This window comes from Astyanax mexicanus, chromosome 11, assembly GCF_023375975.1.
Source record: "Astyanax mexicanus isolate ESR-SI-001 chromosome 11, AstMex3_surface, whole genome shotgun sequence".
NCBI lineage: Eukaryota > Metazoa > Chordata > Actinopteri > Characiformes > Acestrorhamphidae > Astyanax > Astyanax mexicanus.
In genome coordinates this window covers 45,356,540-45,370,948 of record NC_064418.1, presented here as the reverse complement: position 1 = coordinate 45,370,948, position 14,409 = coordinate 45,356,540, and the positions used below count along the sequence as shown (strand labels likewise).

Genomic DNA, 14,409 nt, shown 5'->3' with positions numbered 1-14,409 from the left:
ATTATGTATCAGATACACCTTAAATTTAGTGTGTTTTCATTATTTAGAATTAATCTACAATGCAGTATTTTTTTAAGTCACCCAAACTATGAAGAAGAAAAACATATGCAGTTATTTAGTAAACAAAAAGTGTTAAACAAACCAGAATGTTTTATATTTTAGATTCTACAAAGTAGCTCCTCTTTCCTAGATGATAGTCCTATTTAAGTAATGTTCTAATTTATATTACAGTAAAATCTACTCAACATAATGAATAAAGGAATAAAATATGTTAAAAAGAAAGGGTAGTCAATCCCTCACTTTTCAAAACTTTGAAAGTATCCATAGAAAGTTATGATGAAACTGGCACTCATCAGAACTGCCTCAGGAACAGAAGAGCAAGAGTATCCTCTGTTGTACAGGATAAGTTCATCAGAGTTTCCAGCCTCAGAAATCACAAGTTAACAACACTACAGATAAGATAAAACACCTCCATGCTTCAGAGAGTATTTATTTTGTTAAACACTTAAGTTACTGCATGGTTCTTTAGGAAAATATGAATATAATGAAATTTAAAAGAAAATAAGAATGTAAAAGCAGACAGTGGACAGTCCATTCAGAGCTGACTGCAGTTTATCCACTTCCTCTTTGTCTTTGTTCTTTAAAAATACGTCCTGTTCTGTCTGAAGTTGTGAAAGTTTCAGAGATGGATCTGCTCTGCAGTAATTGCCCTCTGCTCTCTCTCGCTCTCTCTCTCTCTCTCTCTCTCTCTCTCTCTCTGTCTCTCGCTCTCTCTCTCTGTCTCTCGCTCTCTCTCTGTCTCTCGCTCTCTCTCTCGCTCTCTCTCTCGCTCTCGCTCTCTCTCTTGCTCTCTGTCTCTCGCTCTCTCTCTCTCTCTCTCGCTCTCTCTCGCTCTCTCTCATTCGCTCTCTCTCACTCTCTCGCTCTCTCTCTCGCTCTCTCGCTCTCTCTCTCTCGCTCTCTCGCTCTCTCTCTGTCTCTCGCTCTCTCTCTCGCTCTCGCTCTCTCTCTTGCTCTCTGTCTCTCGCTCTCTCTCTCTCTCTCTCGCTCTCTCTCGCTCTCTCTCGCTCTCTCTCATTCGCTCTCTCTCATTCGCTCTCTCTCACTCTCTCGCTCTCTCTCTCGCTCTCTCTCTCTCGCTCTCTCGCTCTCTCGCTCTCTCTCGCTCTTTCTCACTCTCTCTCGCTCTCTCTCATTCGCTCTTGCTCTCTCTCTCTCTCTCTCTCTCTCTCTCTCTCTCTCTCTCTCTCTGGAGTTAAGAGGGAAAATCCTCAGTGTTACATCCTGCAATCTAAAGACAGACATTCCTCACAGAGTCTCTCTGTATCTGATTCCTATCACTGGTGTTCAGATGCCGTGTAGAGCTTTGGTACTAAAACATGCTCAGAGTATTCAACACACAAAAATATTTGGTGATCAATAGAATAAGTGAAAAAACAAAAAAAAAAATCTATTTTTAAGTTTTTAAGTCATATTGTGCTTTGTTGGTTTCATATTCTCGTCCTGTCTGTCTCTGTGTTTTTATCTGTTTGTCTCTCCTGTCTGTTTATATACCTTTCTTAGCACATGGCCCTCTCTTTGTTCTCCTTTTCTCCACCTATGTCTTCGGTGCTCCCAGCGTTTCCTGTTTCCTTTGTCGGTTCTTGTGTGTCTTTACGTCTGTTAGGTTATACTGTAGGTCAGGGGTGTCCAAACATTTTTTGTTGGGGGCCAGAAGGAGAAATATATTTGAAGTCACGGGCCACAGACTCTGTAATAAAACAAATAATGAAATATACCACTTTAAACAATACATTTTCCTGATTATTTCATTTACACACCATTTTACTTGACTTACTATCTTTATCTTTGACAGTGTTGTGTAAACTAAGATTTTTCAAATTGATGTTTAATTTCATGATGTCTCTTAATATACAACTCCTTAATTACGGCAACTTTTAGACTCTTTGGCCCGTTTTTCTGAGCTAGAAATGCGCACCCTCTCCGCTTTTAGACTCTTTGGCCCGTTTTTCTGAGCTAGAAATGCGCACCCTCTCCGCTTTTAGACTTTTTTCTCTGTTTTTCTGCTCTAGAAATGCGCACTCTCTCCGCTTTTAGATTCTTTGCTCCGTTTTTCTGTGCTAGAATGCGCAGCCTCTCCGCTTTTAGACTCTTTGGCCTGTTTTTCTGTGCTAGAAATGCGCACCCTCTCCGCTTTTAGACTCTTTTGCCCCGTTTTTCTGAGCTAGAAATGCGCACCCTCTCCGCTTTTAGACTTTTTTCTCTGTTTTTCTGTGCTAGAAATGTGCACTCTCTCCGCTTTTAGACTCTTTTGCCCCGTTTTTCTGAGCTAGAAATGCGCACCCTCTCCGCTTTTAGACTCTTTTGCCCCGTTTTTCTGAGCTAGAAATGCGCACCCTCTCCGCTTTTAGACTTTTTTCTCTGTTTTTTTGCGCTAGAAATGTGCACTCTCTCCGCTTTTAGATTCTTTGCTCCGTTTTTCTGTGCTAGAAATGCGCAGCCTCTCCGCTTTTAGACTCTTTGGCCTGTTTTTCTGTGCTAGAAATGTGCACTCTCTCCGCTTTTAGACTCTTTGGCCCGATTTTCTGCGCTAGAAATGCGCACCCTCTCCGCTTTTAGATTCTTTTCTCCATTTTTCTGTGCTAGAAATGCGCACCCTCTTCGCTATTAGATTCTTTTCTCCATTTTTCTGTGCTAGAAATGTGCAGCCTCTCCGTCATTAGACTCTTTGGCCTGTTTTTCTACGCTAGAAATGAGCACCCTCTCCACTTTTAGACTCTTTGGCCCGTTTCTGACACCTAGCGTTCAAACTTTGAATCTCACATTATAAAAACCTGCTTAACAGCGGGTCAACTTTCATTCTATTTCTAAAATACCTCGCGGGCCGCTCCAAAAAAGGAAACGGGCCGCAAATGGCCCGCGGGCCGTAGTTTGACACCCCTGCTGTAGGTCCTTCTTTGTTTCCAGTCTTAGTGTATTCTCTGTTTATCTTAGTTTCCTTGTCTTTTTAGTTATACTGTTTTGTGTTTATTTTGGTTTAATTCTGTTAATAAATTCACTCGCATTTGCATCCGCTCTCCTTGCTCCTGCACAAGCCTGACCGTTGGGATGTCTGCTGGGATGTTAATATTAATATTCAGTGTTGAAAACTTGATTTTTGTTATCAAAGCAAGACAAAAATATGTTTAGACTGTTTACTGAATCCAATGATGAGTAAGACAATTAGTTTGAATTGATAATTTCAGTGCGTCGCTTTTTTAATGTTACCATATATTTTGCGTTTGTTTTTTTCAGGAAGATGCTTTTGCCTTCGCAAATAAAGTGGGTTACCCCTGCCTCCTGCGGCCGTCTTATGTTTTAAGGTGAGTAAAACACAGCAGTATTGGCTTTACAGACACAGCACACTGTATGTAAATACTCTACTATACTATATTATACTGTACTATATTATTATAATGAACTATATATTATCATTCATCTATTTTAAGTTGCACCAGTTAATGAAACAGATGTGGAATAAACACACAACTTATCCAGTCTTAGTAGAATAATATTACCAAAAGAATAGGGGATAAACACAAGTTACTGTTAACGTCCGCCTTGGTTCTAATCGGTCCGTGGAGCACCTGTGTTTTCCATTGCCAAGATAGCAATACGCCAGAGATTTAAATTGACCTAAACGCACCTCATTTCCAGATCACCGCGTCCATCGCCGTAGATATATTCAAAAGCATTGTTGCTATTTAAACAACGCATGCAGAAATCATGAAAATAGACTGTGCACGAGGGGTACAATAGCAATGAGCATCGTAATGCTCCAGTATTGAGCTGTGGAGCAGTGAATCTGTGTTCTCTAGAATGATGGTGCTCCATGCAGACGTTCTGGGATGAGTTGGGATGAGCTGGGGTGGTGTCCATCCACCACAGTCTGGTTCTAACAAATTCTACCAAGAAGAAAGTCAAGTATCTGACCAGATTTATGTTGGTAGAATTGCTTGATGGCGACCAACAGCATTTTGCTTGGTGCAAATCCCTCAAAATTCTCATTGACATACAAACAAATATAAGGCATATTATATTAATATTTTTTTGCTTTTACTCATTTTTTGGAAGCCCAATTGTGCAATGATATTCTTGGTTATGATAAGTATATGTATACTTGTAACCAAAACTGTTTATATAAAAAAAATCTCTTTGCTGTTGAACAAAACCTTGTATCTTCATTTTCAACATTTTGAGATATGAAATTGAACGTGATTCTTTATGCCATGTCATTGTATTCTTAATGGATCAATAGAAATACTTCAATATGACTTGGAATAAAACATTTCTACATAGACATTCACTGATTTTTTTATTTTTTTATTCCCTTCTAAATTTACCGTTTTTGGAGACCCTAGATTCTGATCTAACAGTGATGGTCTGCTTTGCACTACAGTCCCCACATTGGTGCTTCTCTAACGGTGATCTCAGAATAGGATTGAGGCCTCCGTATCTCCTTCTCGTAGGAAGATCTGATGGTTCTCGCAGGTTAAAGCTATTTTCAGTGCGTGTCCGGAACACCAGGTTTTCAGTTACAGAATGACTCGATATCTCCCGTGTTGATGAAGCATGTAAATTGATGTCAGCGCAGGAGGAGCGTAGGTGCTTGTAATGCGGCTGATTGGTGAAAGCAGGGGCTTCCTTTGTGGCAGTCCCGGTTCCAGGGTGCAGTAATGTCTCCGTGAGATGTAATTCATCAAGGCTCGCGGCGCCTCAGATTGGCGGGACTTGAAGAGCTCATTTGCACATAATCAGACGCTGGCTCCTGTTTTCAGCGCTCGGTTGGTGGGAAAATTAGGCCTCTCTCGATGGACGTTTCGGCCCACTCGGCCCCGAGAGGAGGACAAACACAGACAGCTGGAGACCCGGCCAGTTTACTCACTTACTCGCTCAGTAAATGCCTCAGTCGTAAAAGCAATTTAATTTCATCAGCTTTTTTTTTCTCTCTGTTGTTTTGCATTAAATTTCACCCCCACAGTTATTGTCTGTTTAGATACATCCAGCAGAGGCTGTTTAGAGAAGTTCTTAAGTGTTGTGCTACTTGTAACGAATCTTAATGGATGTCAAGTGAAATTCTCTGCCTTGTTATCGCAGCAGAATTAGGCTGAGGACAGCAAGAAGTGTTCAGATATCAGTAGTGCTACAGGACCACGTAAACTAAAGCTTAGCAACAGCAAACAAACACTGGTGATATGTTGTTTTTGTTGAGATAAAAAAATATATAGGAAAACTGTCAGTATTCTATAGTATCACACGCTACCTTGTGGGTGAGGTTTAAACACTATGCAAAATTAACCACTGTCTGACACCAATATTTATAGGCGTATGTCAATTCACAGGCTTTTGTCCATTCACAGACTTCTATCCAGCCACAGGCTTTTGCTTTGGCCAATCACAGGCTTCTGCCCAACACAGGCTTCTATTCATTTACAAGCTTCTGTCTAGCCAAAAGATTCTGTCTAGCCACAGGCTTCTGCCCATTTACAGGCTTCTGCCCAGCCACAGACTCTGCCTGATCACAGGCTTCTGCCCAACACAGGTTTCTATTCATTTACAAGCTTCTGTCTAGCCACAGGCTTCTGCCCATTTACAGGCTTCTGCCCAGCCACAGACTCTGCCCGATCACAGGCTTCTGTCCAATCACAGGCTTTTGCTTTGGCCAGCAACAGGCTTCTGCCCATTTAAAGGCTTCTGCCCATTCACAGGCTTCTGTCCATTCCCAGGCCTCTGTCCTTTCACATGCTTATGCCCAATCACAGGCTTCTACTCATTCATAGGCTTCTACTCATTCACAGGCTTCTGTCCACTCACAGGCTTCTGCCCAGACACAGACTTGTTTTGCTTTGGCCATCCACAGGCGTCTGCCCTTTCACAGGCGTCTGCCCTTTCACAGGCGTCTGCCCTTTCACAGGCGTCTGCCCTTTCACAGGCTTCTGCCCTTTCACAGGCTTTTAACCATTCACAGGCTTCTGCCCAATCACAGGCTTCTACTCATTCTCAGGCTTCTGTCCATTCACAGGCTTTTAACCATTCTCAGGCTTCTGTCCACTCACAAGCTTCTGCCCAATCACAGGCTTCTACTCATTCTCAGGTCTCTGTCCATTCACAGGCTTTTAACCATTCACAGGCTTCTGCCCATTCACAGGCTTCTGCCCATTCACAGACTTTTGCCCAATCACAGACTTCTACTCATTCACAGGCTTCTGTCCATTCTCAGGCTTCTGCCCAATCACAGGCTTCTGCCCAATCACAGGCTTCTGCCCAATCACAGGCTTCTGCCCAATCACAGGCTTCTACTCATTCACAGGCTTCTGTCCACTCACAGGCTTCTGCCCAGACACAGACTTTTTTTGCTTTGGCCATCCACAGGCGTCTGCCCTTTCACAGGCGTCTGCCCTTTCACAGGCGTCTGCCCTTTCACAGGCTTTTAACCATTCTCAGGCTTCTGTCCACTCACAAGCTTCTGCCCAATCACAGGCTTCTACTCATTCTCAGGCTTCTGTCCATTCACAGGCTTCTGCCCTTTCACAGACTTCTGCCCAATCACAGGCTTCTACTCATTCTCAGGCTTCTGTCCAATCACAGGCTTCTGCCCAATCACAGGCTTCTGCCCAATCACAGGCTTCTGCCCTTTCACAGGCTTCTGCCCTTTCACAGGCTTCTGACCATTCTCAGCCTTTTAACCATTTATAGGCTTCTACCCAATCACTATTCTCAGGCTTCATTTCACAGGCTTCTTTCCAATCACAGGCTTTTACTCATTCACAGGTGTCTGTCCAGCCACAGTCTTTTATTTTGGCCATTTACAGGCCTCTGCCCAGCCACAGGCTTCTGTCCATTCACAGTGTCTTGCTTTGGCCATTCACAAGCTTCCGCCCAGCCACAGGCTTTTGCTTCTGCCTAGCCACAGGTTTCTTTCCAGCTGCAGGCTACCTGTTTACAGTCTTCTGCTCTGTTTGGGTAGTGTGTGGTGTGGTGCATGTGTTGATGCACTGTGGGTCATTAGAATCACAATGGGCGCTAACTGGTTCACAGCGGGCGAGCAGTTGACAAAGGGCACTGGTTTCCTTAGGGAAAAAAAAAAACATAGCTTTTGACATTCTAGTGTTAATATAAACTCCTAGTGGTGTTTTGATGCTGCATAAAGCTTGTGTGAAGCTTGCTGTTGGGTGATTATAATATTATTACTATTATAAAACGACATCATGATGCAGCCGAGTTCCTGGAACGCTGCTATAAATGTCAGTGCTGACCTCACAGTTTATAACAGCTCTAAAATACTAGAAAGTGCTGCTCTGGACTCCAGGAGAACAGGACTGTGGTTGTTAAGACATGATTGAGCTTCCTGAAAATTTGCAAAGTTTCGCAGAAAGCTGTGCAGGGGCACCTTTTAACACCAGGGTGCAGGGCCGGGTTGTGTGTTTGCTGTTGCTAGGTGCTTTTTGCACGGTGCGTCAGCTGAACTGCTCCGCCGAGACCTGTGCTTTTAGCAGCGGCTTGTTTGGAGGTCTGGGGACGCTGTGGCCACGGCAGGGTCTCCGAGGCCCTGTCACTCGAATAAAACCACACAGTGTTACCCATAATGCTCTAGCTGCGCCTCGGGCTGCGGCACAAAGGGACTGCAGCACTGACACTGAACCTGTCAGGTTCACCCCGGCTCAGACACTTCATTTCAGCTGAACACACTGCTTTCTCCAGTCTTCAGTACAGAGCCGGTGTCCAGAACTTTCACACTTCTCCACACTTTTACAGCAAAACTGGTGTTAAAGTAATCACAGCATTGTGAGCAGCTGACTGTCATTTTAGTAGGAAATAATGTCTGTACATGGAAGTGACAAAACTGATTTCAGTGGATGTTAAAGAATGTCACTGCTGATGAATTGAAAGTATAATGTATTATATTGTGGGAGGAAAATGTAAAATGCTGATTATGCCAGGTTTACACTACACACTAAATGGTTCCTTCAATTGTCAAGACTTTTACACTACGACTGATCAGTAACACAAGGTCACAAATTACACAATTTTTTCATGAGAACACACCAGAACTAATAAAACACGAGAACTATCAATGCCAGGCAGAGAACGTCCATAGAGGTGAATACGCACTTAAAGTGAGTCCAACATGAATGGGTTCATATGAAGCAACTGAGTAAAAAGTTTGATATAATAAATGTCTGATCAGTTTATACTGAAACTCCCAATATATCAAATGTTCCAATATCACAGACATCTTTTTTATCATTTTGAACTCCAGTTATAAACATTTTTAAACTACCTGAATCTCCAGGTTCAGCTCGCCAACCAATCAGCTCACAGAAGCAGTAATGCTAGTAGTGCTTTACAGTATTAAACCTTTTTCATTTTCTGTAGATAAACTGAAATATACAGGCATGCTTACTTTGCTTTTTTAAGTAAAATACATTATTCTATTTTGTAAAAATAAAGAAATGCTCAGTTTTTAAAGTTTTTTAACTTTTAGCTTCATTCACCCTATTAATAGAGGACTCACTCGTGGGCTCCCTCTAGAGTTTAACGGTCATATACTGATGTAACAGGAGGACAGAAAGTGGTCAGATTCTCCATAAACATCTCTGGTAATGCATGGGGTGCGTTTTGGACCCGTGGTTCTCTTTCTCTTACTCCGTAATTCCATTGGCAGCATGTAGCTTCTGCTCCTGACTCCGAGTCACAGACTGGGTCAGATAGCTAGCATGCCAAATATGTGCCGGGCGTCTGAGACTTGTTGGAGTTCAGTTGATGCTGGCTTGGCGAGCATCTTTCAGTAGTTTCACTCTAAGCAACTGCGAGCTCAGAGAGACCCCCGATTTGCCTGTGCGCAGAGTTTTTGTCGGCGATCAACGACTGAAAAACTGTTGACGACTGAAAAACTGTTCAAACTGTGTAAAATCTTGTAGTGTGAACCAGGCATCGGAGTGAGGGAATTGGAACTTTGGGCTGAGGTTCAAGTGCCAGACCTCACCCTCTGATAAGTTAAGCTATGACTAAGAAATATGAAGAGTTAATAGGCTGAGACAGACTTATGTATGGGGTAATAAAGGTTTGTGGAGAAGAGATCTCAAAACACATATTTCGACTGATTTTAACCATTTTTTTAAAGACTTATTTTGAATAATACAAGACTGACTGAAAAACGTACTTATTTTTTGATACATGCTGAAAAACGTAGTATACAAAAAAATGCAGAATTTCAAACTTAAATAAAACTATCTATTTACAGAGCATAATATAAAGAGCTGAAACTGGCAGCATCTCAAACATTTGTAGGCTTTATTTTCTCACATTTATTTATCTTTTCCAAGTTCAGGTCAGACCCTTCACTTTTTAATAATTAGATTTAAGGTACAGTGACTGGAACCGTAGTGCCGGGTCAAAGAGCACCAAGGAAGGTGATTACTCTTTCTGTGATTAAATAGTTGAAGATAACTCATTAACATTTTTTAGGGCTGTCAAATTAAAATGTAAAATAAAATGCAGGCACTGGTGAAGTCGCCAAGCTCTGCACACTGTTACAAATATATTTTTGGACGGTTAAAATGTTCCTTTTATGAAAGTCTTGGCATGAGTGTGTTTTGTTGTTTTGTTCATCTGTGATTGGAGCTATCTGTGCGGATTTAAAGACATTTTCCAAATGTTGTGGATTGTGGACCAGAAATAGTTTTGGATTGCTCCGCCGTGACTCTCGGATTGCTCTGGCACGAGTGACGCTTGTTGCATTACTAAAAAGCCAGAGCGTTCTGCCGCAGCGGCTCGGCTGGCGCTAAATCGTAATCGTCTGAACGCTCCGTACTTTCCCCTTCACACGTCTGTTTTTCTCCCTTTTTGTTTTTGTGCGTAAGGCCTGAGAATCGAAACTTTGAAGAGCCCGGAGGGTTGGCTGACCCAAATATCTCTCTCCGGTTTGATTTCCTGTTTTTGTATTTATCCCTGCTTGTGTTTTCTTTCTGCAGCTCCTTAATCTGGCTGCGCTGCCCTCCCCAAGGGCTAATTTAGGCGCAGCAGCTGCGTCTGCTTTAAATGAAGTTATTAGAGTCGTTTTCACTGTCTTCATTGTCTCGTCTGAAGATTTAAAAATACATTTCTCTGCTCGCTTTCTGTTCTCAGTGGTTCTGCGATGAACGTGGCCTACGGGGAGGAGGAGATGAAGCGCTTCCTGGAGGAGGCGGCTCAGGTGTCACAGGTGAGGCTTTTCTTTTTTTCTTTTATTCTGTTTCCTAGACCACGGTGCAGTACTTCAGCTTTATGACCAACAACTAGGAGGAAATGCCCATTTATGACCATAATTCAAATTTAAATGAGGGTAATAATGAACCTAAACTCTAGTCACAGTTCCCTTGAGTACGGCCATCATGGTTTATTAAAGCTGCCGTGAAGAAATGAAGCCAGTTTCAGCCAGTGCAATCACAAATCTGCACAAATAAGAAGTGACTGCATAGTGGCTGCATGGGATTCAGCAGCCGCACCATGAAACCATGCTTTTACAACACTTGGAAGTGATGAGTTGAAACACTGGACTGCTGCAAAACTCAGCATGCAGTTTTGTCTCGGGTAAATCTGTTAAAGATTAGACTGATTGTGTCTTTTTGTGTGAACTGGGGTATGTGCGCTGCAATGCTCGTTGCTATCTTGAACCCCGCCAACAGTCTATTTTAATGCCTTGCACCTGTGTCGTTTAAATAGCAAAGACCCTTGTGAATACATCTACACCGACAAGCTTGATATTCAGGAAATTAGGTGTGTTTAAGGACATTTCTGCCATATTGTTATCTTGGCAAGAGAAAACACAGGTGCACCACTGACTGTTGTGAACCCAGTAACAGTCTACAGTCAGACGCTCATTGCCATCTTGGCAATGCAAAGGTGCTGCAAATGCTCACTGTGCGTACACCCCCGCTCATAACACACACACACACACACACACACACACACAGTCATGAAGTAGTGCACAGACCCAACTTTTACATCAACAATAATGAGAATACAGAATAGAATAACATTTGCTGTTCAGTTTCCTCTGCTGAGAAGCACAGAAAAATACCAATCCAACACCAATCCATCAGTCAGTCTGAGCACGCCTGTCTCTTAAAGAGAATGGCGAATGACACTCTGATTAGTTTATTTCATGCTACGCCCAAAACACACCAATGCTTATTTCAGAGAATTAGTCGATGCTTTTGCATCTTGTTTCGAGCCATGCAAGGTGTACTTTTCCTGACGTTACGATAGCAAATACTACCTGAGTATACTGAATGACCAGGTTGAATGACCATATTTAATATATGGGTCAATGTTATTTTTTCCCCTGATGGCTCGTGTATATTCCAAGATGACAATGTCAGGATTCATGGGTCTGGAATTGTGAAAGGGTGCAGAGTTCAAGGAGTTTTCATTTCATTTTCATACATGGATTGAGAGAGAGTTCACCACAGAGTCCAGACCTTAACCTCATTGAGAATCTTTGGGATGTGCTGGAGAAAAATTAATGCAACACTGGATTGAAGTAAATCTTTGTGACATTGCAGAAGCTTATAGAAACAATGCCACAGTGAATACATGCTGCAATCAAAGATAAAAGTGGTCAAACAAAATATATTTTTGGTGGCGACTTTTTTTTTTTTTTGGCCAGGCAGTGTATTTACTGTGATATTATAGTTATTGTTAGAGTTTTTAAAAATAACATACTGGACGTTTACACTAGATTAGATAAAAAAATCACAATCCTGTCTGTAATCCATAAATTCTGGTATATATATTTACTATAAATAAGTTCAATAATCTGAATATCAGAGTGCAGGTTACACTCCCCCTCTTTCATAAAGTTCTACATCAGAGCTCCTCCAGCTGCAGACCTCGTGTGTGGGTTTGTCAGCACTGAGACATGAACAGCAGACCTGATCCAGGATCCCCAGTCTGATCTGAGCGAGTCCTGGATGCACGCAGTCGCCGAACAGCTTGGAAGCGGACGCCCGCGTCGCTCGTGCAGCGCCCGTCTGAAGAGCGGCGGTTCTGCTTTCAGTGGAGGATCCATTAGTGGCGAGGCAGGCTGTGCCGGTCGCTGTGCAGCCGCTCAGAGAGCCTCGTTATGATGGATAATGATATGATGCAGGCTGTGGTGAAAGGAGGCTCTCTGTCGGCTTAAGGAGTCCCGCTGTTTCCCTAGACAGGTGTAGCTGTTGACCCCCCTGCTGGATTTCAGTAAAGGCTGTGTGTAGGATGATGCACCATTCGCTAAAGCCTACTGTATGTGGCTCTGATATTACCTTTTCTTTTTCTACTTAGTAAAGAATTTTATTTTATTTTTGATTGGCAAGCACTTAAGTGGTCATGACCTCATAGGATAGAAAACCACCACAGAGCAGCTATTACTATTTAATAATAATAATTGTATTCTCAGTACTTGATTAGTTATTAGCACTGATTATTAGCATGGTGGTGGTGGTGTATAAGGCATTGGGCCCAATCCCATTTCTCTGTTGTACCCCTATCCCTTGTTTTTCAAGTATAAGTGTAAATCCTTCCATTAAGAATTGGGACAACCCTTTAAGCACCCGATACAGTTGTACAGCAACATCTCAAAGAATTAGAATATCATTGAGAAGTTACTTTATTTCAGTAATTCAGTTTAAAATGTGAAACTCATATATTATGTAGATGAATTAAACACAGAGTGATCTATTTTAAGCGATTATTTATTTTATTGTTGATGATCGATTATGATTTACAGCCAATGAAAAACCAAAACCAAAAATCAGTATCTCAGAAAATTGGAATATTATATATAAGGCCAGTTGGTACATCAGTGTGCCAAGTCCTGGTGGAAAATGAAATCCACATCTCCATAAAAGTTGTCAGCAGAGGAAAAGCATGAAGTGGCTCTCTGATTGGACAAAATGAACACTTTTAGTCTGTTTAAGAACATTAAACTGAGTTTATTTCAACATTAAAATGTCCTTTTGACCTTTTTGAACGTTTGCATGGAGAGATACAGTGAGTCCAAGAAGTATTTGATCCCTTGCTGATTTTCTTCGTTGGCCCACTAATAAAGACATGATCATTCTATACTTTTAATGGTAGATGTATTCTTACATGGAGAGACAGAATATTAAAAAGAAAATCCAGAAAATAAATCTAAGGAATATATATTAATTGATTTGTATTTCATGGAGTGAAATAAGCATTTGATCCCTTAGTATTCATTAGCAGTTCTGGCTTTTACAGACCAGTTAGACACTCCCAATCAACTTGTTACCTGACCTGAAGCCACCTGTTCTCACTAATCACTTGTGTGAAAAACACCTGTCCACAGAATCAGACAGATCACACAGATTTCAAGTCTCCAACATGGGTAAAACCAAAGAGCTGTCACAGGACCTCAGAGTCAGAATTGTTGACCTTCACAAAGCTGGAATGGGCTACAAAAAGATTAGTAAGGTGTTGGATGTGAAAGTAACAACTATTGGTGCAATTATCAGAAAGTTTAAAGAGTATAACATGACAATCAACAGACCTCGGCCCGGTGCTCCAAAGAAGATTTCGCCTCGTGGGGTGGCAATGATGCTGAGAACGGTCAGAAATCGTCCTGCAACCACTCGGCAGGAGTTAGCAAATGACCTGAAGGCAGCTGGGACCACAGTTTGCAAGGAAACAATTGGCAACACTTTGCGCAACAATGGATTCACATCCTGCAGTGCCCGAAAGGTACCCCTGCTGAAGAGACCACATGTGGAGGCGCGCCGCAAGTATGCCAATGATCATTTGAAAGATGAACCAAGTTATTGGGAGAAGGTTTTGTGGTCAGACGAGACCAAAATTGAACTTTTTGGCCTCAACTCCACCCGCCATGTGTGGAGGAAGAAAAATGCTGCCTATGACCCCAAGAACACTGTGCCCACCGTCAAGCATGGAGGTGGAAGCATAATGTTTTGGGGGTGTTTCTCTGCCAAGGGTACAGGGCTACTTCACCGCATCACTGGGAAGATGGATGGAGCCATGTACCGCACAATCCTGAGGGACAACCTCCTCCCCTCTGCCAGGGATCTGAAAATGGGCCGTGGTTGGGTCTTCCAACATGATAACGACCCTAAACATACAGCAAAGGCAACAAAGGATTGGCTCAAGAAAAATCACATTAAGGTCATGGAGTGGCCCAGCCAGTCGCCAGACCTCAATCCGATCGAAAATCTATGGAGGGAGCTGAAGGTCAGAGTTGCCAAGCGACAGTCCACCAACCTTCATGATTTAGAGAGGATCTGCAAAGAAGAGTGGGCCAAAATTCCCCCTGGTGTGTGTGCTAAACTTGAGGTTAACTACAACAAACGTCTCACCGCTGTGCTTGCAAACAAAGGC

At 42.4% G+C, this 14,409-nt stretch overlaps 1 protein-coding gene across 1 annotated transcript in view; it reads left to right on the top strand.

The window, feature by feature from the left end:
- cps1 (carbamoyl-phosphate synthase 1, mitochondrial) overlaps positions 1-14,409 on the top strand; it is a 92,680-nt gene that overhangs the window by 45,176 nt on the left and 33,095 nt on the right. Inside the window, exons 27-28 of the mRNA XM_022680069.2 lie at positions 3,295-3,362; positions 10,168-10,243. Of these exons, the coding sequence (XP_022535790.2) occupies positions 3,295-3,362; positions 10,168-10,243 (144 nt within the window). The remainder of the gene's footprint in view (positions 1-3,294; positions 3,363-10,167; positions 10,244-14,409) is intronic.